Genomic DNA, 27,900 nt, shown 5'->3' with positions numbered 1-27,900 from the left:
TTTAAAATACAGTGGGGGAGAGCTGGGTGCGGTGTCTCATGTCTGTAATCCCAGCACTTTGGGAGGCCGAGGCGGATGGATCGTTTGAAATCATGAGCTCGAGACCAACCTGACCAACATGGTGAAACCCCATCTCTACTAAAAAAACAAAAAAAATTAGCTGGGGATGGTGGCGCATTCCCGTAGTCCCAGCTGCTCAGGAGGCTGAGGCAGGAGAATCTCTTGAAACTGGGAGGTGGAGGTTGCAGAGAGCCGAGGTCTCACCACTGCACTCCAAGCTGGGCGACAGAGCAAGATGCTGTCTCCAAAATACAAAAAACAAAACAAAACAAATAAAATACAGTGGGGGCTGGGCTCAGTGGCTCACACCTGTAATCCCAAAACTTTGGGAGGCTGAAGCAGGTGGATTGCTCAAGCTCAGGAGTTTGTGAGACCAGCCTGGGCAACATGTGGAAACCCTCTCTCTACCAAAAATACAAAAAATTATCTGGGTGTGGCGGCATGTGCCTGTGATCCCAGCTACTTGGGAGGCTGAGGTGGGAAGATGGCTGGAGTCTCGGAAATCGAGGCTGCAGTGAGCCGTGATCGTGCCACTGCACTCCAACCTGGGTGACAGAGTGAGACCCCATCTCAAAAATAAATAAATAGGCAAGGTATGTTGATGGCTCATGCCTGTAATCCCAGCACTCTGGGAGGCCAGGGTGGGTGGATCCCTTGAAGTCAAGAGTTCCAGACTAAGGCCGGGCGCGGTGGCTCAAGCCTGTAATCCCAGTACTTTGGGAGGCCGAGGCGGGTGGATCACGAAGTCAGGAGATCGAGACCATCCTGGCTAACATGGTGAAACCCCATCTCTACTAAAAATACAAAAAACTAGCCGGGCGTGGTGGCGGGCGCCTGTAGTCCCAGCTACTCGGAGGCTGAGGCAGGAGAATGGCGTAAACCCGGGAGGCGGAGCTTGCAGTGAGCCGAGATCGCGCCACTGCACTCCAGCCTGGGTGACACAGCGAGACTCCGTCTCAAAAAAAAAAAAAAAAAAAAGAGTTCCAGACTAGCCTGGGCAACATGGTGAAACCCTTTCTCTACAAAAAATGCAAAAAAATTAGCTAGGCATGGTGGCGTGCACCTGTCATCCCAGCTACTCAGGAGGCTGAGGTGGGAGGATGGTTTGAGCCCAAGAGGCAGAGGCTGTGAGCCAGGATTGCACCATTGAGGCTGGGTGCAGTGGCTCACACCTGTAATCCCTACACTTTGGGAGGCTGAGGCAGATGGATCACTCGAGGTCAGGAGTTTGAGATCAGACTGGCCAACGTGGTGAAACCCTGTCTCTACTAAAAATACAAAAATTAGGCCAGGTGTAGTGGCTCACGCCTGTAATCCCATCACTTTGGGATGCCAAGGTGGGCGGATCATTTGAGGACAGGAGTTTGAGACCAGCTTGGCCAATATGGTGAAACCCCATCTCTACTAAAAAATACAAAAATTTGCTGGGTGTGGCGGCGGGTGCCTGTAATCCCAGCTACTCGAGAGGCTGAGGCAGGAGAATCTCTTGAACCCGGAAAGTGGAGGTTGCAGCCAGCCAAGATCGTACCACTGCACTTCAGCCTGGGTGACAGAGTGAGACTCTATTTCAAAAAAAATAAAAATAAAAATAAATAAATAAATAAACAAGCCAGGTGTGGTAGCACATACCTGTAATCCCAGGTGCTTGGAGACTGAAGCATGAGAATCGCTTGAACCTGGGAGGCGGAGGTTGCAGTTAGCCAAGATCATGCCGCTGCACTCCAGCATGGGTGATGGAGTGAGACTGTCTCAAAAAAAAAAAAAAAAAAATCACACCACTACACTTCAGCCTGGGAGACAGAGCCAGATTCTGTCTCAAATAAATAAACATATTTTAAAAATAAGATAATGTGGGGCCAGGCACAGTGGCTTGTACCCGTAGTTCCAGCTACTTGGGAGACTGAGGCAGGAAGACTGCTTGAAGCCAGGAGTTCAAGACCGGTCTGGGCAAAATAGACTTCCATTTCTCAAAAAAGAATTGTAGAGGAACTCTAAAAACATTTTTTAATAACAAACAAAATACAGGTATAGTTCAAATGTAATATAATACATAAGCCAAGACCACTTAGTTTTTCTTTCTCCAGGGTCTGTCTCCCCACCTTGCCCAGCGAATTTCTTTTCTTTTTTCTTTCTTTCTTTTTTTTTTTTTTGAAACCGTGTCTCTCATTGTCACTCGGATAGGAGTGCAGTGGCGTGATCTTGGCTCACTGCAACCTCTGCCTCCTAGGTTCAAGTGATTCTCCTGCCTCAGCCTCCTGAGTAGCAGGGTTTACAGGTGCCAGCCACCACGTCCAGCTAATTTTTTGTATTTTTAGTAGAGATGAGGTTTCACCAGATTGACTAGGCTGGTCTCAAACTGCTGATCTCATGATTCGCCCGCTTCGGCCTCCCAAAGTGCTGGGATTACGGGCATGAGCCACTGCACCTGGCCAACACGTTTCTTATTCAACAAACTTTTCTCTTATCACTGCCCTTGTGGAACAGCAGCATTGGGGGCAATTTCCACGCTACCTGAAGCCTTGAAGTCCTTTTCCTGTTTCGTAGGAGCTCTCTACTCGTGATGGGGATCCTACCTTTCATACACATCAGCTGCACTTAGTAGATTTACGGATTTCCTGGACAACTACTAATCGAGACATTGCCTTTGGGTTATATGATGGCTACAAAAAGGCAGCTGTACTCAAACGTAATCTCTCTACGGAGGCCCTGAAGGGGTTAAAGATTGATCCACAGATGCCAGCCAAAAAGCCAAAGCGGGGTGTCCCAAGTAGTGCCTCAGCCCCACCTCGTGCTAACACTCCCAGCTTCAGTGGACGGCCTGATAAGGGGTCATCAGGAGGTAAGCTTGGGGAGATGAGACTTTATGGGTTTGGGTTTAGAACATGGATATGGGCTTGGACAAGAGTTTGAAAAGGACTGAGTCATGGCTGCTTCCATCTATGTGCAGAAGTGAAACTATCATTTTTCCTTCTGAGGCCACCTAAGTCTTATATATTAAGTAACAGTGATGTTGGGGCATTAAATGGTCTGGTCCCGTGGCCAGAAGAGAATCAGAAGGGGAGTGATGGAGCCAAAACAAGATGAGTAAGGGAAGGAAACAAAGTGATAAATGTCACAAGAGAGAAATAAAAGAAAATGGGAGTTAGCCGGGTGCAGTGGCTCACCCCTGTAATCCCAGCACTTTGGGAGGCTGAGGTGGGTGGGTCACTTGAGGTCAGGAGTTCAAGACCAGCCTGGCCAACATGGCAAAACCCCATCTTTAGCAAAATTAATACAAAAAAAATTAGGCAGGGTGGCATGTACCTGTAATCCCAGCTACTTGGGAGGCTAAGGCACGAGAATCGCTTGAACCCAGGAAGTGGAGGTGACAGAGCAGGAGTGCATCTCAAAAAAAAAAAGAATATGGGGCCGGGCGTGGTGGCTCATGCCTGTAATCCCAGCACTTTGGGAGACCGAGGTGGGCGGATCACGAGGTCAGGAGATCGAGACCATCCTGGCTAACACGGTGAAACCCCATCTCTACTAAAAATACAAAAAAATTAGCCGGGTATGGTGGCGGGCGCCTGTAGTCCCAGCTACTTGGGAGGCTGAGGCAGGAGAATGGCGTGAACCCAGGAGGCGGAGCTGACGGTGAGCCGAGATCGCACCACTGCACTCCAGCCGGGGTGACAGAGTAAGACTCTATCTCAAAAAAAAAAAAAAAAAAAAATGGAGTTACTGCTGACAGGAGTGAAGGGGGGAATACCATCAGGGGAGAGTTGATTGAGAAAGTAGCATTTGAGCCAGGCCCTGAAAGCTTAATATGATTTGAACATATAGAAATGGGATGGAAGGGCAATCAAGGCGGAGGGAATAACCTGAGGAGTGGAGTTTGAAAGCTTAGTGTGTTCAAAGGAGAATCTTGAGTGGAAAAACCCAAGCTCAAAAGTGTTTTTTCTGTTCTCTCACTCAGAAACAATTGACACAGAAGACTTCTGTGACCAAATGTGTGGGAATTTTTCCCTAACCAATAAGCAAGCAATTAATTCTGCAGCGGACACCAGTTGGGTGTCCTTTAATTCAGTTCAATTCTGACACTATCTACCTGAGGACAGCATCAGATGCCAAAGGTTGACGAGTCAGTCTCTAAGCCCCCCGCCCCTTCCTTCATATGCCAGTCACAGGCTCCAGGTTGCTTTATTTGTGCTTCTCACCACCTGGCTATAAACGGGTTCCCACCACCCCCTCCTTGGGTTCAATTAATTTGCTAGAGCAGCTCACAGGACTGAAGGAAACCTGTTTACTGGTTTATTATAAAGGGTATTACAAAGGATACGGATGAAGGGATGCATAATGCGAGGTATGGGAAGTGGCGGGAAGCTTCTATGCCCTCCCCAGGCAGGCACGCTACGCCCCAGGAACCTGTACGTGTTCAGCTATCCAGAAGCTCTCCAAATCCTATCCTTTTGGGTTTTTAATGGAGACATCATTATGTAGGCATGATTGATTAAACCACTGGCCATTGGTGATTAACTTAGCCTTCAGCCCCTCTCTTCCCAGGAAGTGTGTGTGTGATGGGGGTGGGACTGAAAGTTATAACATTTTAATCCTGCCTGAGTCTTTCCAGTGACCAGCCACCATCCTGAAGCTACTTAGGGGCTGCCAGCAACCAGTCAACTCAGCATACAAGAAGACATCACTTTGGAGGCACTAATGATTTTAGATTTTGTATGCCAGGAAACAGGGAGGACCAAAAATATATTTCACAGTATCACAGAGAGTAAACAGTCTCTTTTAGTTGACAGAAAGAGTGAGAGAAAGGACTAGAAAGGAAAGCTGGGGTAGATCACCAAAGACCTTTCATATAGGGCTAAGGAGTTTTTGGTCCTTGTACAGTAGGCAGTGGTGAACTACTGAATGTTTTTGAATATGGGTGTGTCATCGTTTTATGAAGACAGATCTGGCAGTAGTGTGTAGGAGGATTGGAGAGGAAGAAACGAGGTGGGGAGACAAATTAGGAAACTATTATGGTGTCTCAATAAGAAGCATTGAGGGCTGGGGCCAGGCACAGTGGCTCACACCTGTAATCCCAGCACTTTGGGAGGCTAAGGGGTGGATCACTTGAGGTCAGGAGTTGGAGACCAGCCTGGCCAACATGGTGAAACCCTGTCTCTAGTAAAAATATAAAAATTAGCCAGGCGTGGTGGTGCGTGCCTATAATCCCAGCTACTCGGGAGGCTGAGATGGTAGAATTGCTTGAACCCGGGGGCAGAGGTTGCGGTGAGCCAAGATTGCGCCATTGCACTCCAGCCTGGGCAATAAGAGTGAAACTCCATCTCAAGAAACAAACAAACAAACAAACAAAAAAACAACATTGAGGGCTAGAACTAGGTGGAGGCAGTGGGAATGGAGATAAGATGGATGGAAACATTATTGTGCATATGGGAGAACTGGCCACTGGTTGGAAGGAGGAGTGAAAGGGAGAAAATTATAACAACTTGATTTTGAGCCCGATGATTGGCATGATGGATCAGAAATAGAGCCTGGGACTAAACAGGTTTGGGGAGGTGTAGGGTTGTTAAGTTCAGATTTGGGCATGCTGAATTTGTGTCACTAGTAGGCTATCAATATAATGTCTAACAAACAGCTGGAAATTAGGGTCTAAAAGCTTAGGGCTATAAAGAGAGATATTTCGGAATTTCAGCATAGAGCTAAGAGTTAATGCCAAGAATATTATAATAGTTGCTTACTGTGTGGTAGGTACTCTGCGAAATATTTTTATGTATTATGCCATTAAATTTTCTTTTTTCTTTTTTTTTTTTTGAAACGGAGTCTTGCTCTGTCACCAGACTGGAGTGCAGTGGCGCAATCTCAGCTCACTGCAATCTCCACCTCCTAGATTCACACTCTTGTCCTACCTCAGCCTCCCGAGTAGCTGGGATTACAGGTGTGCGCCACCACACCTGGCTAATTTTTGTATTTTTAGTAGAGACGGAGTTTCACCATGTTGGCCAGGATGGTCTCAATATCCTGACCTTGTGATCTGCCCACTTCAGCCTCCCAAAGTGCTGGGATTACAGGCGTGAGCCACCGCGCCTGGCCCCATTAAACTTTCATAGCAATCTTATGAGAGAGTTACTCTTTTACAAATAAGGAAATTGCCACGCAGAGAGGCAGACTGCCCAAGGTCACAATACAGGCAGACTAGTTTGATTCTGGAGACTGTGCTCTTAACCATACACTCTGTTAGACAAACCCGTTAAGAGAAAGAACAGGAAAGAGAAGGGAACATGCCAAGGATGGATCTGAGGAGCTTAGACCTTGGAGAAGGAAGAGGGCCTGGAGACATAATCAGGGGAAGCAGCAGACCTAGGAGAATATAATAACATTGATGGCAAGAGAGTGGTTTCAAGTGGAAAAGAGTGGTCAAATAGCATGTAAAATAATACGAAATGAGAAAAGGAATAAAATGGGGGTAAGGGAGAGATCATAGAGTAATACCTAAGAGAAAAAAGTGTTAGCTAGCATTTCTCAGTTTCTGTTGGGAATCTGTACTTTTAGTAAAATTGAAGGAAGGCTGGGCGAGGTGGCTCACGCCTGTAATCCCAGCCTTTGGGAGGCCGAGGTGGGCGGATCACCTGAGGTCAGGAGTTCGAGACAAGCCTGGCCAACATGGCGAAACCAGTCTCTACTAAAAAAACACAAAATTAGCAGGTATGGTGGCACGCACCTGTAATCCCAGCTACTCGGGAGGCTGAGGCAGGAGAATCGCTTGAACCAGGAGGTGAAGGTTGCCGTGAGCCAAGATCAGGCCACTGCACTCCAGCCTGGGTGACAGAGCAAGACTCTGTCTCAAAAAAAAAAAAAGGGAAAATGAAATAACCCTTGTTTTGCCTTCATGGGTCAAGGGATGGGCTGGGCTAGAGTTCTAGGTTTGGGAGGATGTATTCTAAGCCCTTATCTAGCCGGATAAATTGAGGGAAGATCCGTTTGGCTCTGGAAAGGGAAAAGTCTTTCCCTTTGAGACTGTGACCTTTCCCTGCTTCATATTTCTCTGCCAGGTGCTTACATGTTGCAGAAACTAATTGAAGAGACAGACAGGTTTGTAGTGTTCACAGAAGAGGAATCAGGCATGAGTGACCAGTTGTGTGGCATTGCTGCCTGCCAGACAGATGACATATACAACCGAAACTGCCTTATTGAACTGGTCAACTGTCAGGTACCTTCTCTTTACAAGTTACCTCAACATCAGGCTAGATCATGATCATATTGTTCACCTTCCCCCACCTCTAAGTATGAATGGGTAAATAGAGCTCCAAAAAATTTGTCCTTCTCATAGGTATCATAGATAATCACTTCTATGTCCAGATGCCAGTAAAATTTCCTCAGTAAGCCAGAATTAGATCTAGCTGCAGTGGTTGATACAATGTGCTCACTAATCTTCTCATCTTCCTTGGTAGCTTAACTCTGCTTCTATCTCTGGCATAGATGGTTCTTCGTGGAGCAGAGACAGAAGGCTGTGTCATTGTGTCAGCTGCCAAAGCCCAACTGCTGCAGTGCCAGCACCATCCAGCCTGGTATGGTGATACATTGAAGCAAAAGACATCCTGGACTTGCCTCTTGGATGGCATGCAGTACTTTGCCACCACTGAGAGCAGCCCCACGGAGCAGGATGGCCGACAGCTCTGGTTAGAGGTTAGTGAGTGGATTTGTGAAGGCCCATTATATTCCTGGTTTTCCATAGAGTTTCTAATGGCTGGAATATTCTTGACAGTAACCTACTGTTACTAGCTTAGCAGAATAATGAGGCTGATAACACCTTGAATGTGGGCAGTCTCTGGTCTGGAAGCGTATAGTACTGTTTTTTTTTTTTCCTCATGGTGTTCTATTTCATTGCAAAAGAAATTCTCATTTCCCAGAACTAGTATAAAATGGACTGGAACTTTTTTACTCTTTAAGATTGCTGATCCCTATTAATGTTCACACTAATCAGCAGGCAGCCAAGAAAACAGGCAGTGACTCAGAATTTTCGATAAGTTCACTATCTGCCCATTCTCTGTCCTCTCATGAAAATGACTGATTGGTTATTTCAGCAAGGCAGTGAGGTTGAATGAAAGACTGTCTAGGAGTCAGGTTATGTGAGTTCTAATGATAGCTTTCCCATGATAGTAGCCATGAGCTCTTGGACAAGTCACCTTTAATTGTGAAATGGAATTGATACTTCACCCTCACAAGATTGTTGAAAGGATCCCATAATAAGGTGCTTTGAAAATATAAATCTTTATTCAGGTGGAAAGTACTCTTTTTTTTTTTAAAGTCAGTATGTATGGGGAGGTCTTAAGTGTGTGGCAAGATAATGTGGTTTTGTTTGTTTTTTGAGACAGAGTCTTGCTCTGTAGCCCAGGCTGGAGTGCAGTGGCATGAACTCGGCTCACTGCTACCTCTGCCTCCCTGGTTCAAGCCATTTTCCTGCCTCAGCCTCCTGAGTAGCTGGGATTACAGGCGCGCCCCACCATGACCCCCTAATTTTTGTATCTTTAGTGGAGACGGGGTTTCACCATGTTGGCCAGGCTGGTCTTGAGCTCCTGACCTCTTGATCCGCCCGCCTCGGCCTCCCAAAGTGTTGGGATTACAGGCTTATGCCCCACCCAGCCAAGATAATGTTTTTGTTAGATGGTGAGATTGTGAGCAGTTGGCAGAAATAAGGGAAGGAGCTTGTCTTTGCATTGCATGGTTGTTAATTTGCTTTTCAGCTTCTTGGTAAAACTGAACCAGATTATATTTTACCCTGTAACTTCTAAGATATAATATCATCAGAATTATTGGAGAGTCTATTGGTTATGAGATATGCCTAGTCAATATTGTGCATTATTACTTAACAGGTGTTAAGTGCCCACATTGTCTTGGGCATGGTACACCCCCAAATGAGTTACAGGATCTAGCTGTATCTGATAAGGACCACAGTGATAAATCCATTTGCAATTCTTAGTGGGGATAAAAGGGTCCCTCTTCTCACCTCCCTGGCTGATGCTTCTTATATCAAGGACCTTAGGGCTTAGTCCAGGCAACCTCAAGTGTAATAAGAGGTAATGAGCATTTAGATCAGATGTCAGGCTGGGCGCGGTGGCTCACGCCTATAATCCCAGCACTTTGGGAGGCCGAGGCAAGTGGATCACGAGGTTAGGAGTTCAAGACTACCCTGGCCAAGATGGTGAAACCCCGTCTCTACTAAAAATACAAAAATTAGCCGGGCGTGGTGGTGGGCGCCTGTAATTCCAGCTACTCGGGAGGCTGAGGCAGAGAATTGCTTGAACCCAAGAGGTGGAGGTTGCAGTGAGCTGATATCGCACCACTGCACTCCAGCCTGGGCAACAGAGCAAGACTCCGTCTCAAAAAAAATAAAAATAAAAAGATCAGATGTCAAGCCAAGTAAGGGACTGGTTGTTGGTAGTACAAGAAGTCATGCTGATATATAAGAGCTGTGGTTCATTCAAGCAAGCAGTGCTCTTTATCAGTAGTCTTAGGAGGTAAGCACAGGTGTTAACTACCCATGCAGAAGTAGAATGGATGAGCTGTTGGATCTTTCTGGCATTTTCTGCACCTCTGCTGCTTTTAGGCATGCCTTCTTTTGCATGTGAACTCTTGCCCCCTGCCCCCCACCCCCCTCAGGCTGTGATACTAGCGTTAGAGTGGAACGTCTTTGGTTTAGGTACGAGGGACTTTGGCCTTTCCTATATTTTTTTGAGGCTTGACAGATCCACCATCTGCTGTGGTCTTCCCATCTCACTCATTCTGTTATTCACTCTGACTTCAGCTTGGCAGAGTGAATAAAAATAATTCAATTCCCTTCCCCCATGGCAACATTGTCAGAGTGGTTATCTATCTGAAGATAGAAAACAACAAGAACACAAATGGAACAAATAACAAAATGGGTGGGAAAGTAATTTTTTTTTAATGAGATATTTTGCCCAAGACATGATTAGATTTGAACCTTGCTCATTGTTTTTCTGGCTCGAGACCTGCGGGCCTGGCAAAGTGTGCATGTAATGCAGTTGGGTTGGAGAATTTGGGTGAACTGGGGCAAGAGAATGAGACAAGTATGTCCTCTATCCTGGGAGATGGTTCAAGCTATTCCATGCAGTGGAGGTCTAGATAGTAAGTGTAACTACTTGAAATATGGAGATCTGTCACCCAGTTGTCCAGGACAAGCCACTGTTTCCCCAGGAGCTAAAGTTGCCTGCATCTCTGTCTTCAGGTGAAGAATATCGAGGAGCACCGGCAGCGTAGTTTGGACTCTGTGCAGGAGCTGATGGAGAGTGGGCAGGCAGTGGGCGGCATGGTTACCACAACCACAGGTCAGCCCTCCCCCTCCTCTGCATCAAATAATTAGGAACAGATGTGCATCCCAAAGGGACCTCATTTCCCTTCCTATTCTTAACGTCAATGTATGCAGTAGTAGGACCATTTTGTGCTAGGCTAGGTTGAAAGCGGTGTTTCTGGAGTTTCCGAGACATAGCTGGGAGGCTCTCACGTTACCTTTATTGAGAATGTCTTTTTCTTATCTCTTTCCCACCTCTTCCCAGATTGGAACCAGCCAGCTGAGGCACAACAAGCCCAGCAAGTCCAGCGGATCATTTCGCGTTGCAGCTGCCGAATGTACTATATTAGTTACAGCCATGACATTGATCCTGAACTAGCAACTCAGATTAAGCCACCTGAAGTTCTTGAGAACCAGGAAAAGGAAGATCTCCTAAAGAAGCAGGAAGGTATTCAGGGCTTGAAAGGCTTTTAGGAGAGGACTAGGGAAATTAGTAAAGTAGTTATTTCCTTGGTGATTCTGAGACAGTAGAGTTATTAAAAGTCCACTGTGCACTGGCATTAATGTTTCACTTTGCTCTGTTTTTTGTAAGTTCTGCTATGAGAAAATAACCTCTATTCTTAGAGGGAGCTGGGATGAATGGGCATTCTTTATGATTCTGAAATAAACATGTTTCTACCCATGAGCACCTCTCACCCTTTCTGTGGGGTTGACTAGTAGGGTGGTTCCAAATGTGGGTAAAGAGATGGAGTAGATATTTAGGTAGAAACTTGAGCCTTTTATTTAGCTGCTAACAATTATCTAGGGGCTGTGGATACCTTCACCCTTATCCACCATGAGCTGGAAATTTCCACCAACCCAGCTCAGTATGCCATGATCCTGGACATTGTCAACAACTTGCTGCTCCACGTAGAACCTAAGCGGAAGGTGAGCATGGGCCCTTGTAGAATGCTGGTTAGCCTCACAGGAACACCCAGACTTTGTGCTTTATTTGGGCTTCTGTAAGAAAAGCCATGCTTCACACTGAAAAAGGGCCTTGTGCTTGATACATTCTCTTAGTCAGCAGTGACCATTGAAATTCCACTTATTTAGGAAAGGCCTGAATGTCTCTCAGACTGTAGGGCTTGTTTGCCTGATTGTTTTCTCCTAGTTATTTCTCTACTCAGTCACCTGGACACCTAAAAACATTTACTATTCCCTGCTTCCACCTCCATCCCCATCCTGTTGGGCCTGACTTATTGTGAAATCCACATTGCCAAATTTTCTGCATTGACCTACTACTGTTGCTATTAACAGTGACAGATAAAGGTTAGCTTTCTAGAAGAGACCCCCCCATTTCTTTCTCCTTTCTCTATTTCACTTTACTACAAGACTTTTACTACAAGACTTGTCTACTTAAAAATTGTATTCATTTCCCTTTCCATTCCTTTAGGAGCATAGTGAGAAGAAGCAACGGGTCAGGTTCCAGCTTGAGATCTCTAGCAATCCAGAGGAGCAACGCAGCAGCATACTGCATTTGCAGGAGGCTGTGCGGCAGCATGTGGCCCAAATACGACAGCTTGAGAAGCAGATGTATTCTATCATGAAGGTAGTCACTGCAGATAGATAGTTCGAGGACCAGGAAGTCTCCTAGAACAAGGGTTATCTCTCAGTTTCTATCCTGGTTCCCTAGTCTTTGCAGGATGACAGTAAGAATGAGAATCTGCTTGACCTGAACCAGAAGCTTCAGTTGCAGTTAAACCAGGAGAAGGCCAACCTGCAGCTGGAAAGTGAAGAACTGAATATCCTCATCAGGTGCCCCAGCATTCTTTCCTTGCCCTTTTCCAGTGCCCCAGCTATAGGCAGTTCTCTTTCTTGAGGTCTAGTGTGCATTATCAAAGGCTGATGTAGGAGTAGGTTCAGGCAGCTCTTCCTGAATAAGAAAATGGGTAGTTGGGAAGGATCACTTTTCTTTTTTTTTTTAGAGACAAGGTGGTCTCACTACGTTGACCAGGCTGGTCTGGAACTCCTGGGCTCAAGCAGTCCTTCTGTCTTGGCCTCCCAAAGTGCTGGGATTACAGGCGTGAGCTGGGATTACCACACCCAGCTGAAAGATCACTGTGGTCGCCTTGATACTATGCGTCTGAACTGAAAAGATCTTTTTTTTTTTTAATGAACCTGACATAGATACATGAAAATATCTTGAAGTTGATCAGCATACAATTGCAGATAAAATCGTAGGAGTTATTAGTGGGAAGACACTACTTTATCAAGAAGCTATAGAGCTGAAAGTTGGGATTTGTGCTTCTATGACCTAGAATGTCAGCAGCAATAAATTCAGTAAAAAAAATTTAGGGACTGGCTAACCCAGAATAGGTTAATTTCTGAGTTTACCTCCTGCATCATTCTAGAGCATTCTATCCCACCCCCTACCCATGTGCTATTTCCCTTACTGGCTTTGGCTCCCCTGTCCACTTATAGGTGTTTTAAGGATTTCCAACTGCAGCGGGCTAACAAGATGGAGCTGCGAAAGCAGCAAGAAGATGTGAGTGTGGTCCGTCGCACTGAGTTTTACTTTGCTCAGGCACGGTGGCGCCTGACAGAGGAAGATGGACAGCTGGGAATTGCTGAATTAGAACTGCAGAGGTTCCTCTACAGCAAGGTATCTGGGGTATATGGTCACACAAAGGCAGCTGTATTGAGAAACATTGACCTAGCTTAGGAGTCTAACTCATAAAAGAGAAATAAAAAGGGGCTAATTATTATATGATTATTAATGATAGTATGATTGGAAACATGAGCAGAGCTTCCTTTGACACATCTGTTTATAATGAATGATACACATACAGCTCTGATGCCATAGGGGAAAGTAACAATGAACAAATAAATAAAGTATTTTTCAAAAAAATGATACAGGCCATGTGTGGTGGTTCATGCCTGTAATCCCATAACTCTGGGAGGCTAAGGTGGGAGGATTGCTTGAAGTCAAGAGTTCAACAAAAATTTTAAAAATTAGCTGGGCATCGTGGTGCATACCTGTGGTCCCAGCTACTTGGTAGGCTGAGGCAGGAGGATTGCTTGAGCCCTGGAGTTTGAGCCTGCAGTGAGCTGTGATCACACCACTGCACTCCAGCCTGGGCAACAGAGTGAGACCCTGTCTCTGAAAAAGAAAATAAATAATTAAAAACATATATGATAGGCCGGGCATGGTGGCTCACACTTATAATCCCAGCACTCTGGAAGGCCGAGGCAGGTGCATCACCTGAGGTCAGGAGTTGAAGACCAGCCAACACGGTGAAACCCTATCTCTACTAATAATACAAAAATTAGCCAGGCGTGGTGGTGCACCCCTGTGGTCCCAGCTACTCGGGAGGCTGAAGCAGGAGAATCGTTTGAACCTGGGAGGTGGATGTTGCAGTGAGCCAAGATCGTGCCACTGCACTTCAGCCTGGTGACAGAGTGAGACTCTATCTAAAAATAAAACGAAAGTCAGTTGGGTGTGGTGGTGTGCATCTGTAATCCCAGCTACTCAGGAGGCTAAAGCAGGAGAATCACTTGAACCCAGGAGATGGATGTTGCAGTGAGCCAAGATTGTGCCACTGCACTTCAGCCTGGGCAACAGAGTGAGACCCTATCTCAAAAAAAATAAAATAGAATAAGATACAGATACAGATGAGTTTGATCAAATACTTCTCTTGTTGAGTAAGAAGATGATCCCTAGAAGTATGGTCCAGAGGCAAATAATCTTTCATGTCCAGCTTGGAATAGAATATTCTAATACTGACATTCAGCTTTTCTGCCATTGATGTAAAGAAGGCAGTATTATTTATTACTTTCTCCTACAAGGGGCATTTGGAAATGAATTAGAACATTTTTTAATGTCACAATGGCTAGATAGTACTATCAGCATTTAGTGTCCTGGACAATAGTGCCCATGAGACACACTGGATTAAAGAGTTTTGACTGTATGAGTTTGAAGGAGATATCAAAGTTGGGATTAGGCATATGTAGAGCCTGAAAACAAACTGGATACATAGCAATTGTCTAGTAGACTTCTGAGAAAGGTTTATTATAATAGATGGGGCAAAACTGTCTTTATAGGTGAATAAATCTGATGACACAGCAGAACATCTTCTGGAGTTGGGCTGGTTTACTATGAACAACCTCCTCCCCAATGCTGTCTATAAGGCAAGTCTTTTTTCCCCATTCCTAGTCCATTTGCATATTTTTAGCACAGGGCATTTATAACGGCCGTTCAATATAAATCCACTATGGAAAACAATGTGGTGATCTGAGAGGGTGAAAGCTTGCCCAGCTTAGCAGTACCATTGCTTCTCCTCTCATTCTGCAGAGGATTTGGGGGTTGCTTTATGGCAGGAAGGACATTGGGTTGGGCTGTTGTTTACTCTCTATCCTACAGGTAGTACTGCGGCCCCAGAGCTCCTGCCAGTCTGGGCGACAGCTAGCTCTCCGCCTCTTCAGCAAAGTTCGGCCCCCTGTTGGGGGTATCTCTGTTAAGGAGCATTTTGAGGTTAGTAAGCAGTCCCTTGGGGACCTGGGAACAAAGGACATTCAAAAGCCAGCTGTGTGTTACATGATATTAGGAGTAGGTAAACTGATCATGGTGTCTGAGCTTAATTACTTCTTGAATCTTTCTCCTTTTTAGGTAAATGTGGTGCCTCTCACCATCCAGCTGACACACCAGTTCTTCCATAGAATGATGGGCTTTTTCTTTCCTGGCCGAAGTGTGGAAGATGATGAAGTTGGTGATGAAGAGGATAAGTCCAAACTGGTGACTACTGGTGAGAACTTTTATGGTGGAGCCCCAAAAGAATAGGGTAGCAGCCCCAAAGACAGCTGAGACTTCAGAATGAGGATGGATGACAGCTGGTGCACTTGCTTTTTCATAGGAATACCAGTGGTGAAGCCTCGGCAGCTGATTGCAACAGATGATGCAGTACCACTGGGCCCTGGGAAGGGTGTGGCACAGGGTTTGACTCGGAGTTCTGGGGTCAGAAGGTCATTTCGCAAATCTCCAGAGGTACCAAACATGCCCCTGATGATAGAAAAATGGGAGAGTCCTGAGGTCCTGTTTGGTGTGATTTGGGATTTCTTCGGTTTCCTCTGAGTCCATTCTAGGGATAAAAGAAGAGGGAGATGTTTGGGGTCCTGAGTTTCTTCTGATGGATTCAGGGCTCATACTCCTTGCCTGCCTTTCTTAGCACCCTGTGGATGACATTGACAAGATGAAAGAGCGAGCTGCCATGAACAACTCCTTCATCTACATAAAGATTCCACAGGTTCCACTGTGTGTCAGCTACAAGGTCTGCACCTTTCAAGTACTTTGTAGAACAGGGTGGGCAGGGAACCAGATAAGATCAGAGATTCTAGACAGGGAGACAGCAAGGTTGTTTGTGACGCTGAGCTGTGGGTGATATATCTGCTGTTCCCTCTGCTACCCTCAAGAGTCAGCACCATTACGAGACTGAGATTAAGGGGAAACCAGTATATATAGGTTACTATTGTAGGCCTTGTGCTCAAGTGACTGGCTTGGACTCAAAATGGCAGCTGATGTATTTCCCACCCCTCTTTTTTTCTTTCCCCTCCCCCTCCTCTTACAGGGTGAGAAGAACAGTGTGGACTGGGGTGACCTTAACCTGGTGCTGCCCTGTCTGGAGTACCACAACAACACATGGACATGGCTAGACTTTGCCATGGCTGTCAAAAGGGACAGCCGCAAAGCCCTGGTTGCCCAGGTATCCCGCCAGGGCTCATGGCTGTTTGGTTAACGGGGCTGGCAGGCAGATCCTCTTTTGGGGAGCCTTTCGTTTTAGAATCCATGAATAAATATCCTTGGGAAAGGGCAGGTGCATGTGGTGAGTGACTTATATGCCTGCCCTCTCCATGACCTCACTCAGATTATTAAATTCAGTGTTTATTGAGTGTTTCATATATCACCATTGATTTTAGGGAACTGAGAGCTAACACAACCTAAAGTTTAGAAGGAGTTATCATTAGACTGTAAGCTTCTTGAAAGCAGAGACCATTGTATGTGAATTGCCCCATTGTGCCTTGGATGTGTTTAATAAATCTTTATTGTCTTGGTTCATTTTGATTTATTCTGCCTGCCCACTAATATTTACCTTTTCCTTTACTCCTCTCCAATCTGCCAGGTGATCAAAGAGAAGCTAAGACTGAAGCCTGCAACAGGCTCTGAGGTCCGGGGAAAGCTAGAAACTAAATCGGATCTGAACATGCAACAGCAGGAAGAGGAGGAGAAAGCCCGGCTCCTCATTGGTTTAAGTGTGGGCGACAAGAACCCTGGCAAGAAGTCCATCTTTGGCAGGCGCAAATGATTTGGCGATTCGAGTGGCTACAGTACAGGATCTGACTCTGGCTCAGGCTCCAGGGACTTGTGGGTGGGAGGGGCTTCCCTTTATCCACCAGGATTTGTGGGTGTCAGAGCCCCTAGGCATTGCTGTTCACCACCTGCCCTGTTCACTGCAGGGCATGGTGGACAGTAATGCTGAGTTCCATCTCACGCTGATCAGGTTCAGGGCCAGAGAGACAACAAGAGAGCAAGACCCAGGGAACGGGCCCAGGGCAGGACCCTATTCCTTGGGGTCAAGTGAAAGGGTAGGGGGATAGTCCTGATCAAGTGTGATAAATTTTTATAAACATATATAAATATATATATTATATATATTTCTAAGTGTAACTGTCCTCCCTCTGTGCCAGGAAAAAAGGGAGGGGGCTGATCCTCTGATCCTCACTCCACTGCCATGTATGAAAGAGGTATTGGTGTTCTGAGCGGCGATCAACCCCTCCCCAGTCTCTGTGCTAAGTTCACTTGGGAGGATGGCAGTAGGAGCCAGGGCTGGCCATGGGTCCCCTACCCTTCCCCCTAGGATATGCCCTGGAAAATGGCAAAATGATTTAAAGAGAAAAAAAAAGATATTTTAAATTTGATGCTCATTTTTTGTGTGTGTGTTGAGTGCCTGCATTCAATCTGTATCCCTTCCTCATCAACCCAAGACATCCTGCAGCTGCCACTCTGAGGGTGGCCCCTTCTTCTCTGCCCTGAAGCTGTATTACAGAAATTTCTAGTCCTAGTGTGACTCTGGCCCCATGCTGATGGGTTTCTGCACACTGGAAGAGGCGGGGCTCGTGCCATGCAGCATCAGGGAGAGGAATTGCTTATGTAACTGGGACAGCAGATTTAGCAGAGAGAGGAGGCAGAGGCTGGGAATGGGAGCAGTAAGCTGTCGGCAGGGGCAAAACACCCAGGTGGCTGTTCCTCACAAGGTAGGCTGTGGGGCTCTGACAGCCTACTGAGGGGAGGAGAGGGAGACATGGGCTTGAGGCCTGGGGGGCTTGAGGCCTGGGAAGTTCCTGGTTAGGAGCATGGCAGTGATTACCCAATGTGGGGGTGGGGCAGGGAGGCTGTACTATGAAAGCATCACAGCCCAATACTGAGGTGCAGGCTGTATTATTAATGTATCATGGTGAAAATGTCCAACAATTATTTTCCTAGAGGATTTGAATTGTGTCCAGGAAATCCAGGGCTTAGCACAAAGCAAGGGTAACGGGAATTTTGCCTCATGCTCAAAAATGTACCTCTAAGGGTTGAGACTTAAGGGGAGGGAGTGCCTAGTAAGATGGGTGGAACCTGCTATGCCTCAGGAGCAGAAAGTTTAGAGTGGCTCCCTTGGTTCTCAGCAGGGTGGCAACATCCGGGGCCCCTGGGCCCGAGGCTGGAAGAGCCTCTGGTCAGATGTGGGAACCATCAGGTCAGATCTGGAAGAACTCTGGGAACTACGGGGGCATCACTATCTGCACCGGGAGTCCCTAAAGCCAGCCCCACTACTGAAGTCTCTGCCAGAGTGGCCAGTGCCTCAGTTCATCAACCTCTTTCTACCAGAGTTTCCCATTAGGCCCATTAGGGGGCAGCAGCAGCTGAAGGTAAGTCAGTGGAATCCCTGAGTCGGGTCTCAGTCTTTGGGAGAAGTTGGAAATGACCAGTCTCAACTGGCCTGTTTTCCATTTCTCTGTACAGATTTTAGGCCTTGTGGCTAAAGGCTCCTTTGGAACTGTCCTCAAGGTGCTAGATTGCACCCAGAAAGCTATATTTGCAGTGAAGGTAGGGGCTTAGGTACCACATTATTCTCTAGTCTCTGTTTCCAGTCTTGATTCCAGAGAGGTTGGGAGGAGTAAACAATTCAATAGCACTATCCTCTATGAGTCATCACTACTCTCCTTTTATAGGTGGTGCCCAAGGTAAAGGTCCTACAGAGGGACACTGTGAGGCAGTGCAAAGAGGAGGTTAGCATCCAGGTATGCACAGAGTCCTGGAAAGGATTGTGGGAAGAGCTAGGCCACAGGTAGGGAAAGTACCTTTCTTGACCACCACCTTTTCCTGGTTCTGCCTCCTCCATCTGCTTCAGCCTAGTTTGACACTAAAGTAGGTCCTGGGAAAAGTATCTATCAGCTCTCAACACAGTTTTCTCATGTCCTACCAGGGAAATCTCTTAAGCATGTCCCAGTGTATTCCTTAGTATTTGCTGGTTCTAGGATTACCAGATAGTTCCAATTGTTGAGTTCCTCTGAACTGAGAGATGAGGCAGCAGTTCCCCCTCTGCGCATCTGAGTAAAACCTGAGTTCTCGGCTGCCTTTATTCTCAATGACCATGTTCCTCCCTAACTTCCTGTTTGCTTTGTCCCTAGCGACAGATCAACCATCCCTTTGTACACAGCTTGGGGGACAGCTGGCAGGGAAAACGGCACCTTTTCATTAGTGAGTGACTGGACTCTCTCCTCATCCCCCAGGGTCCTTGTGCTATATCCCCACCTGAGATTATCTCTTTGGCTTGTTCTGCCTTTGCTCTGTCCCCCTTCTCATGGCACCTCTCTGTCCCAAAGGGAGGGGGAACAGCAAGTGGTATCATTTTGGGCAGGAGGCCTACAATGCCTTGAGCCCAGGCATTGCAGCTCCCAAACATTGCCTAGACTTCTGGCAATGTATGTAGCTTCACACTGGCTTTGCAGTGTGTAGCTACTGCAGCACAGATCTGTACTCCCTTTGGTCGGCTGTTGGCTGCTTTCCTGAGGCTTCCATCCGTCTCTTTGCTGCCGAGTTGGTCCTGGTACTGTGTAAGTGAAACAGTGGTAAAGGAAATGGGGAGGGAAGATTTAAGTTGGGAAGGAGAGTAAAGAATTAATATAAATAATGGAGGTCAAAGAATAGGAGAGGGATGGGATGAGGGCTACTAGGGAAACTGGAAAGGACAGAAAAGCTGCAGCACGCCCCATACTTGTTATCCACAGGTTATCTCCATGACTTGGGCATCATGCATCGAGATGTGAAGGTAGAGTTAAGTGCTTTTTTCCCTTTGTCTGAGAAAGAGTCTCAATAAGAAGTCCCAACAAGTCCAAGAAGTTAGGGAGCAGAGAACTGTAGACATTGGGGCCCCCATGGGTGCCAAGGATTTGGGCAAGGGCTGAGTATAGATTTGAGTGCTGAGTAGGGCATAACCTTCAGCTGGGGTGTATACATGATGAAAGAGAGTTGAAAGGAAGAGGAAGAATTACTTCTCACCTGTGATCTTTCAGATGGAGAATATTCTTCTAGATGAACGAGGTAAGTATTTTTCCTTCCCTAGCCCCAGGATGAGAGGTACTTTGGGAATAAATTATGGCTGACGAGGGGTGGAACAGTGGTGCGGTTGCCTTACCTTCTTTATAGGCCATCTGAAACTGACAGACTTTGGTCTGTCCCGCCACCTGCCCCAGGGAGCTCGAGCCTACACTATCTGTGGCACTCTTCAGTACATGGGTGAGAGAGGTTAAAGCTGATGGGTAAGCATTGGGCAGGAGGATAGCTAAAGGATGTCAGTGATGAGTGTCTTTGAAATCTGTAGCCCCAGAGGTCCTAAGTGGAGGACCTTACAACCATGCCGCTGATTGGTGGTCCCTGGGTGTCTTGCTTTTCTCTCTGGCAACGGGAAAGGTGAGAGAATACTAGTAGTTTTGGGCAGAGAAGAGCTTTGCCTGTGGGGGAAGAAGGAAGACCTTAGGAAATCTTGTCTTATTCCTACTAAGGAAGGAACCCCTACCCCCATCCCCACTCCCTACCTCTTAACTCAGTTTCCAGTGGCTGCAGAGAGAGATCATGTGGCCATGTTGGCAAGTGTGACCCACAGTGACTCTGAGATCCCAGCTTCTCTTAACCAGGGCCTCTCACTCCTGCTCCATGAGGTAAGGATGAGCGCTGCTTTCCTTCTTGGCTACCAAACCATTCATGCTCTCCTGCCTTCATTAAAGTGATGTTTCCTCATTCCTCTCATTAATTTTTTTGGGGGGGGCTCCAACTTTTACTTAACTACCTAACTACTTGCCATCTAAGCTGTACTGAGTCTCATTCCTAAGTTCCTGGTCCCCCAAATCTCCTCCCCATCTAGAACAGAGAGGTCCCTTCTGAGAGAGTGGAGCACTGTACACTCATCTGAAAACTCACAAGTACAGCTCCTTATTCCCACCTTTGCCCCAAATTAGCCTCTATTTCTCCCTCTTTTACAAATCATCTACTCTTCAGGGTTCTTATTCCTACCCTCCACAGCTCCACGAACTTCTTTCTTCTTTTCCATCCTTTCTGTTCAGGCCTTTCCTGTCCTAGTCATCATCCTTCATGCTCTATTTTCCTTCAGCTCTTATGCCAGAACCCCCTCCATCGTCTACGTTATCTGCATCACTTCCAGGTCCACCCTTTCTTTCGGGGTGTGGCCTTTGACCCAGAGCTCCTACAGAAGCAGCCAGTGAACTTTGTCACGGAGACACAAGCTACGCAGCCCAGTTCAGCAGAGACCATGCCCTTCGACGACTTTGACTGTGATCTGGAGTCCTTCCTGCTCTAACCTATCCCTGCTTGAGCCTCTCTACTGTAAATTGGGGCCTGGTTGGGAGCCTGAAGATCTCCATCACTGCCCACTCAGTATGACCACCTTGATAATCCAGTTTATTTTTATTTTGTAGCCTCACCGTTCTGTTCTCCTAGGCTTTAGACCAGAGTTCCAACCTTGGACATTCTGCTACTGGCAGCCACAGCTGGCCCTATTCCTTCCCTATCATACAACCTACCTCTCAATTCAACATCTCAGATCAGGGTGGTGACCTTTTCCTTTTCTTTACTTCTCCAGTGCTCTTACCCTCAGGCTCTCAGCCAGGGCTGCTTCCACTTGTTTCCTTTCTTGAGCAATAATAATACTTCATGGGTTCCCAGGGTGCTATTGATGTGTTTAATAGGCTTGTCAGAAGCAATATGAATTTTTATTTTTATTTTTATTTTTATTTTTTGAGACAAAGAGTCTCACTCTGTTGCCCAGGCTGGAGTGCAGTGGCACAATCTCACCTCACTGCAACCTCCACCTCCCGGGTTCAAGTGATTTTCATGCCTCAGTCTCCCGAGTAGCTGGGATTACAGGTGCACACCATTATGCCCAGCTAATTTTTGTATTTTTTAGTAGAGACAGGGCTTCACCATGTTGGCCAGCCTGGTCTCAAACTCCTGACCTCAAGTGATTGGCCTGTCTCGGCCTCCCAAAGTGCTGGAATTATAGGTGTGAGCCACTGCACCAGGCCCCCCCATTTTTTTTTTTTTGAGATAGGGTCTCACTCTTGTCACCCAGGTTGGAGTGCAGTGGCACGATCTCAGCTCACTGCAACCTTCACAGGCATGAGCCTCCACACCCAGCCTGTGAATTTTTCAAAAGTCTTAAAAGCTGGCATTTCAACCCCTACATAATACAGCTAAAAAATATAGTCTGGGAGCTTGAGGCCAGTCTGCAATAAATCTAATTTTTAAAAATTGAAAAGTGAATAAAATAATCTAGTGAGGAAGAAAATAGAAACTGAAACATGGGTAGGTTAAATGTCTTCTCTAGGTCTCTAATTGGAACAGTTATCCAAAATAAAACTTCTTTGAAAAGCATAGGATTATTAAACGGATAATTTATCCTAGTCAGCCCATGATTCAGTTTCTGATGGGCAAACCAAGAGATTAAGAGGCATGCATCAACCTTAAGATATAAAGTTATTTGGGAGGCCAAGGTGGGCAGATCAGTTGAGGTCAAGAGTTTGAGACCAGTGTGGCCAACATGGTGAAACCTTGTCTCTACTAAAAAATACAAAAATTAGCTGGGCGTGGTGCTGCACATCTGTAGTCCCAGCTACTTGGAAGGCTGAGGCAGGAGAATTGCTTGAACCCTGGAGACCAAGGTTGCAGTGAGCTGAGATTGTGCCATTGCACTCCTGGGCGACAGAGGTAGACTCTGTCTCAAAAGAAAAAGAAAAGATTTAAGGTTAGAGACATATCTCAATAACCTTTTCCTTTAGTAAGGAAAATCATCTGGACCTTAATATACAGTTTGGGCCTTTATGGCTTCTTTTCATTTTTCTTTATTCACAATTTTCATTTTTGTCCTGAGACTTGAGGGTAAGTAAGTTTTAATCTAGACCATATTATTTAGTTATATCTAATCTCTCTAGACAAAAGACAGTCTGGAGAGTACTCTGTAGTTCTGTTTATTAATTCTGTCTCTAGATTAAACCAGATCTCCCTATGCATAGCTGGCATTTTATTGGCCTCTGCAGAATTGCTTTTTCTGGATTGGACTTTGGTAATCCATATGAAAATCTCTATGAAATTTAATTGCTGGCCAGGTGTGGTGGCTCACACCTGTAATCCCAGCACTTTGGGAGGCCGGGGTAGGCGGATCACCTGAGGTCAGGAGTTCGAGACCAGCCTGGGCAACATGGTGAAACCCTGTCTCTACCAAAAAAATACAAAAATTAGCCGGTCATGGTGGCGCACGTGGTAGTCCCAGCTACTCAGGAGGCTGAGGGGGAAGAATTGCTTGAACCCAGGAGGTGGAGGTTGCAATGAGTAAAGATCGTGCCACTGCATCCAGCCTGAGCAACAGAGTGAGACCCTGTCTCAGGAAAAAAAATAAATTTAATTGCTGTGGATACTGTAAAGGGTGTTTATCATAACAGTTCATAATGTTCTATTTAAGAATGCATGGGAGAAATTTTCTCTGGACCCAGTTTTCCTAATTGCTGTTTGGTTTTTACCTTAAGGACACTAAATATTCAACTGATTGTATTTTTCTGTTTATACTGATAGTAGACCATTTAGAGCCCAATTTGTGGCCTACCTTCAGCAAGTGTTTATGTATTTTGTATGCTAGTCATGTTCTTGGTTCTGTCCTCCTTTTCTACTTTTCTTTTCCTTATTCTCATTTTTCTAAGTTTTAATCCTTTTATATTACTATAATATCTACATCTTTGTAAGCCTTCTTGTAATAAGGTTGGGATATAAATAAATAAATAAGACAATGTATCCTTTATCCTTTTATCTCATTTGTTTCTCTTTAGACACTTTTATTACTTTTTTAAAGTTGTGATGACCAGAACTACACACTGGATAAAAACTGAATACTAAAAATAGGAATTAATGGTTTCCAAAATAGTTGTTAAGAGCATTCGATTGGAATTTGGGAGATCTGATGCCTGGATCCACCAATAACTATCCCATCGTCTTTTTTTTTTTTTTTTGGTGGGGATGGGGTCTTGCTCTGTTGCCCAGTTTGGAGTGCAGTGGCGCGATCTCGGCTCACTGTAGCCTCTGCCTCCTGGGTTCCAACAATTCTCCTGCCCCAGCCTCCTGGGTAGCTGGGATTACAGGTGCATGCCATCACACCCGGCTAATTTTTGTGTTCTGAGACGGGGTTTCGCCATGTTGGCGAGGCTGGTGTGGAACTCCTGACCTCAGATGATCCACCCGCCTTGGCCTCCCAAAGTGCTGGGATTACAGGCGTGAGCCACGACGCCCAGGCTCTCATCGTCTTTAATAAGTCATTTTAACCTCTCTGGATCTTAGTTTCCTGGTATGTAAAATAACCACTGGTTCTTAATTGTGGGGTATGGGTTCAGATTTCTGTGATGCTGAAATTTATTTATTTATATAAATAAGATGATATAAATAAATGATATGAATAAATTATTCATATCATTTCTTTTCTTTTCTTTCCCCTTCCCCTTTCCTTTTCCTTTTCTTTAAGAGATGGAATTTCGCCATGTAGCCCAGGCTGGTCTTGAACTCCTGGGCTCTAGTGATCCGCCTGCCTTGGCCTCTCAAAGTGCTAGGATTATAGGCATGAGCCATTGTGCCTGGCCTGTGATGCTTTTTTTTTTTTTTTTTTTTTTTTTTTTTTTTTTTGAGATTGAGTTTTGCTCTTGTCACCCAGACTGGAGTGCAATGCTGCAATCTCAGCACACTGTAACCTCCACCTCCCGGGCTCAAGTGATTCTTCTGCCTCAGCCTCCCAAGTAGCTGGGATTATAGGCGCCCGCCACCACGCCCAGCTAATTTTTGTATTTTTAGTAGAGATGGGGTGTCACCATGTTGACTAGGCTGGTCTCAAACTCCTGACCTCAGGTGATCCACCCGTCTTGGCCTCTCAAAGTGCTGGGATTACAGGCCTGAGCCACTGCTCGCAGCCCTGTGATGCTTTTTCAAAGGACAGATGCAGAGGATTTTATAATACTGGGTTAATTAATATTCAGGTCACCCAACATATGGCTTTTGTGGTCACAGCAGCACAATTGGTTAAGGTCCTTAAGAAATGGTTAACATAATGTCACTGGGGTTTAAGGTCCTTAAGAAATGGTTAACATAATGTCACTAGGGTTTAAGGTCCTTAAGAAATGGTTAACAGGCTGGGCGCGGTGGCTCAAGCCTGTAATCCCAGCACTTTGGGAGGCCGAGGCGGGTGGATCACGAGGTCAGGAGATCGAGACTATCCTGGCTAACATGGTGAAACCCCGTCTCTACTAAAAATACAAAAAACTAGCCGGGCGTGGTGGCGGCGCCTGTAGTCCCAGCTACTCGGGAGGCTGAGGCGGGAGAATGGCGTGAACCCGGGAGGCGGAGCTTGCAGTGAGCCGAGATCACGCCTCTGCACTCCAGCCTGGGAGACACAGCGAGACTCCATCTCAAAAAAAAAAAAAAAAAAAAAAAAAGAAATGGTTAACATAATGTCACTAGGGTCTCTTTCCTAGGTCATATTAGTTTAGAGACCATAATCACATGAATGTAGTTTGAATTATTTCTTACCAAATGGGAACATTTTCAACATACTCTCTTCAGTAGTCTATTACAGCAGTGATTCTCAGGATGCAGTGGAGGGGGTGACAGAAAAATCAAGGTTTTGGCTGGGCATTGTGGCTCACACCTGTAATCCCAGCACTTTGGGAGGTCGAGGTGGGAGGATCACTTCAGGACTTCCAGGACAGCTTGGGCAACACAGTGAGACCTCGTCTGTATAAAAATATAAAAAAAAATAACCAGGTGTCATGATGGTCCTGTAGTACCCAGCTACTCAGGAGGCTGAGATGGGAGGATTGCTCGAGCTCAGAAGCTCCAGGTTATGATCATAACCTGAAGCTATGATTTGGCCACTGCACTGCAGTCTGGGTGACAGAGTGAGAGAGAAAAAGAAAAGAAAGAAAAGAAGAGGGCCAGGCGCAGTGGCTCACCCCTGTAATCCCAGCACTTTGGGAGGCTGAGGCAGGTGGATCACGAGGTCAAGAGATTGAGACCACCCTGGCCAATATGGTAAAACCCCGTCCCTACTAAAAATACAAAAAATTAGCCAGGCGTGGTGGTGGGCACCTGTAGTCCCAGCTACGTGGGAGGCTGAGGCAGGAGAATCACTTGAACCTGGGAGGCAGAGATTGCAGTGAGCCGAGATTGCGCCAGCGCACTCCAGCCTGGCAACAGAGGGAGACTCTGTCTCAAAAAAAAAAAAGAAAAAAGGCCAGGCACAGTGGCCCAGACCTATAATCCTAGCACTTTGGGAAGCCAAGGCGAGTGGATCACGAGGTCAAGAGATCGAGACCATCCTGACCAACATGGAGAAACCCCGTCACTACTAAAAATACAAAATTAGCTGGGCGTGATGGCTCATGCCTGTAATCCCAGCTATTCGGGAGGCTGAGGCAGGAGAACTGCTTGAACCTGGGAGGTGAAGGTTGCAGTGAGCCAAGATTGCGCCATTGTACTCCAGCCTGGGCAACAAGAGTGAAACTCCTTCTTAAAAAAGAACGAAAAGGTTCAGAAAGTATAATTTTATAATTTGAAAAAGCACTGACTCTTTCATCCAGTTCTGATGTGATTATCTCTGGAAGGAATTCTCTCCTCCTCTTCCCTCCACCTCCATTCAGAGTCACTGACTTATACCTTTTACTTATTCACATGAAATTGACTTAATTTTAATATATACACCTATATACCCACAAAAATTAAAAATTAAAATTAAAAAAAAAATTCCCAGCCTGGCGCAGTGGCTCACGTCTGTAAATCCTAGCACTTTGGTAGGCCAAGGCGGGTGGATCACGAGGTCAACAAATCAAGACCAGCCTGCCAACACAATGAATCGCTTGAACCTGGGAGGCAGAGGCTGCAGTGAGCCGAGACCACGCCATTGCACTCCAGCAGCCTGGGTGATAGTGAGACCCCATCTCAAAAAAAAAAATAATTCCCTTAGGCCTGGTGCAGTGGCTCATGCGTGTAATCCTAGCACTTTGGGAGGCTAAGGTGGGTGGATCACTTGAGGCCAAGAGTTCGAGACCAGCCTGGCCAACATGGCGAAACCCTGTCTCTATTACAAATACAAAAATTAGGCCAGGCGCGGTGGTTTACGCCTGTAATCCCAGCACTTTGGGAGGCCGAGGTGGGCGGATCACAAGGTCAGGAGATCGAGACCATCCTGGCTAACATGATGAAACCCCGTCTCTACTAAAAACTACAGAAAAATTAGCGAGGCGTGGTGGCAGGCGCCTGTAGTCCCAGCTTCTTGGGAGGCTGAGGCAGGAGAATGGTGTGAACCCGGGAGGTGGAGCTTGCAGTGAGCCGAGATGGCGCCACTGCACTCCAGCCTGGGCGATAAAGCAAGACTCTGTCTCAAGAAAAAAAAAACACACGCACACAAAAATTAGCTGGGCATGGTGGTGTGTGCCTGTAATCCCAGTACTCAGAAGGCTAAGGCTCAAGAGTAGCTTGGGTCCAGGAGGCAGAGGTTGAAGTGAGCCAAGATCGTGCCACTGCACTCCAGCCTGAGTGACAGAGTGAGACCGTCTCAAAAAAAAAATTTTTTTTTCATTTTTTTAAGTGTACAATCTGAAATGATCTTTTAAATTTATATGCTGATTTTTTTTTTTTTTTTTAATCTAAACGAAACCAGGACCAGGTGCAGTGGTTCATGCCTATAATCACACCACTTTGGGAGGCTGAGGAGGGTTACTTGAGCCCAGGAGGTCGAGGCTACAGTGATCAGCTACCTATAATCAGCTTTGGGCAGCGGCAGTATCATAGCCAATAAGGTTTATCTGAGGCACAATTATTACTGATTATTGCTAATTGAAACAGTGAGTTATGATCATGCCACGGTACTCCGCAGAGACCTTGCTTCAAAAAAAAGAGGTCAGGCATGGTGGCCCATGCCTTTAAT

At 46.1% G+C, this 27,900-nt stretch overlaps 3 protein-coding genes across 11 annotated transcripts in view; 2 read left to right on the top strand and 1 right to left on the bottom strand.

The window, feature by feature from the left end:
* Positions 1 to 17,311, top strand: part of BLTP2 (bridge-like lipid transfer protein family member 2) — a 31,988-nt gene extending 14,677 nt beyond the window's left edge. For 2 of the 3 annotated variants that reach the window (XM_050763181.1, XM_050763178.1), the window contains exons 24-39: positions 2,605 to 2,899; positions 7,101 to 7,258; positions 7,528 to 7,734; positions 10,295 to 10,394; positions 10,623 to 10,805; positions 11,163 to 11,284; positions 11,790 to 11,945; positions 12,030 to 12,151; positions 12,818 to 12,998; positions 14,438 to 14,524; positions 14,757 to 14,867; positions 15,003 to 15,138; positions 15,247 to 15,377; positions 15,559 to 15,660; positions 15,958 to 16,092; positions 16,510 to 17,311. In XM_050763181.1, coding sequence (XP_050619138.1) covers positions 2,605 to 2,899; positions 7,101 to 7,258; positions 7,528 to 7,734; positions 10,295 to 10,394; positions 10,623 to 10,805; positions 11,163 to 11,284; positions 11,790 to 11,945; positions 12,030 to 12,151; positions 12,818 to 12,998; positions 14,438 to 14,524; positions 14,757 to 14,867; positions 15,003 to 15,138; positions 15,247 to 15,377; positions 15,559 to 15,660; positions 15,958 to 16,092; positions 16,510 to 16,692 — 2,409 coding nt within the window. In that variant the 3' untranslated portion in view covers positions 16,693 to 17,311. Of the gene's footprint in view, positions 1 to 2,604; positions 2,900 to 7,100; positions 7,259 to 7,527; positions 7,735 to 10,294; positions 10,395 to 10,622; positions 10,806 to 11,162; positions 11,285 to 11,789; positions 11,946 to 12,029; positions 12,152 to 12,817; positions 12,999 to 14,437; positions 14,529 to 14,756; positions 14,868 to 15,002; positions 15,139 to 15,246; positions 15,378 to 15,558; positions 15,661 to 15,957; positions 16,093 to 16,509 lie in introns of all 3 variants that reach the window. The other variant, XM_050763179.1, reaches the window with a different exon arrangement.
* Positions 1 to 21,972, bottom strand: part of RPL23A (ribosomal protein L23a) — a 119,616-nt gene extending 97,644 nt beyond the window's left edge. Inside the window, exon 1 of one of the 3 annotated variants that reach the window (XM_050763259.1) lies at positions 21,969 to 21,972. The gene's annotated coding sequence lies outside the window, so the exon portion shown is untranslated. Of the gene's footprint in view, positions 1 to 4,192; positions 4,197 to 11,684; positions 11,689 to 21,968 lie in introns of those variants that run through there. The other 2 variants (XM_050763260.1, XM_050763263.1) reach the window with 2 other exon arrangements.
* On the top strand, positions 17,402 to 23,736 carry RSKR (ribosomal protein S6 kinase related). Of its 5 annotated transcripts, none has more exons than XM_050763220.1 (12): positions 17,402 to 17,641; positions 18,059 to 18,298; positions 18,393 to 18,476; positions 18,602 to 18,670; positions 19,061 to 19,130; positions 19,382 to 19,486; positions 19,661 to 19,701; positions 19,946 to 19,973; positions 20,079 to 20,168; positions 20,254 to 20,342; positions 20,480 to 20,590; positions 21,040 to 23,736. In XM_050763220.1, exons 1-12 carry the CDS (start codon positions 17,465 to 17,467, stop codon positions 21,244 to 21,246), a joined length of 1,311 nt encoding a protein of 436 aa, XP_050619177.1. In that variant the 5' UTR covers positions 17,402 to 17,464; the 3' UTR covers positions 21,247 to 23,736. The 5 variants fall into 5 exon arrangements, with proteins under 5 accessions (XP_050619177.1, XP_050619176.1, XP_050619178.1 ...); XM_050763219.1 differs by having other exon boundaries at positions 18,056 to 18,298; XM_050763221.1 differs by having other exon boundaries at positions 18,056 to 18,298; positions 20,993 to 23,736.
* The last annotated feature ends 4,164 nt before the right edge of the window (positions 23,737 to 27,900 follow it).

This window comes from Macaca thibetana, chromosome 16 (genome assembly GCF_024542745.1).
Source record: "Macaca thibetana thibetana isolate TM-01 chromosome 16, ASM2454274v1, whole genome shotgun sequence".
NCBI classification, from domain to species: domain Eukaryota; kingdom Metazoa; phylum Chordata; class Mammalia; order Primates; family Cercopithecidae; genus Macaca; species Macaca thibetana.
This window is presented reverse-complemented; position numbering and strand designations above follow the sequence as displayed.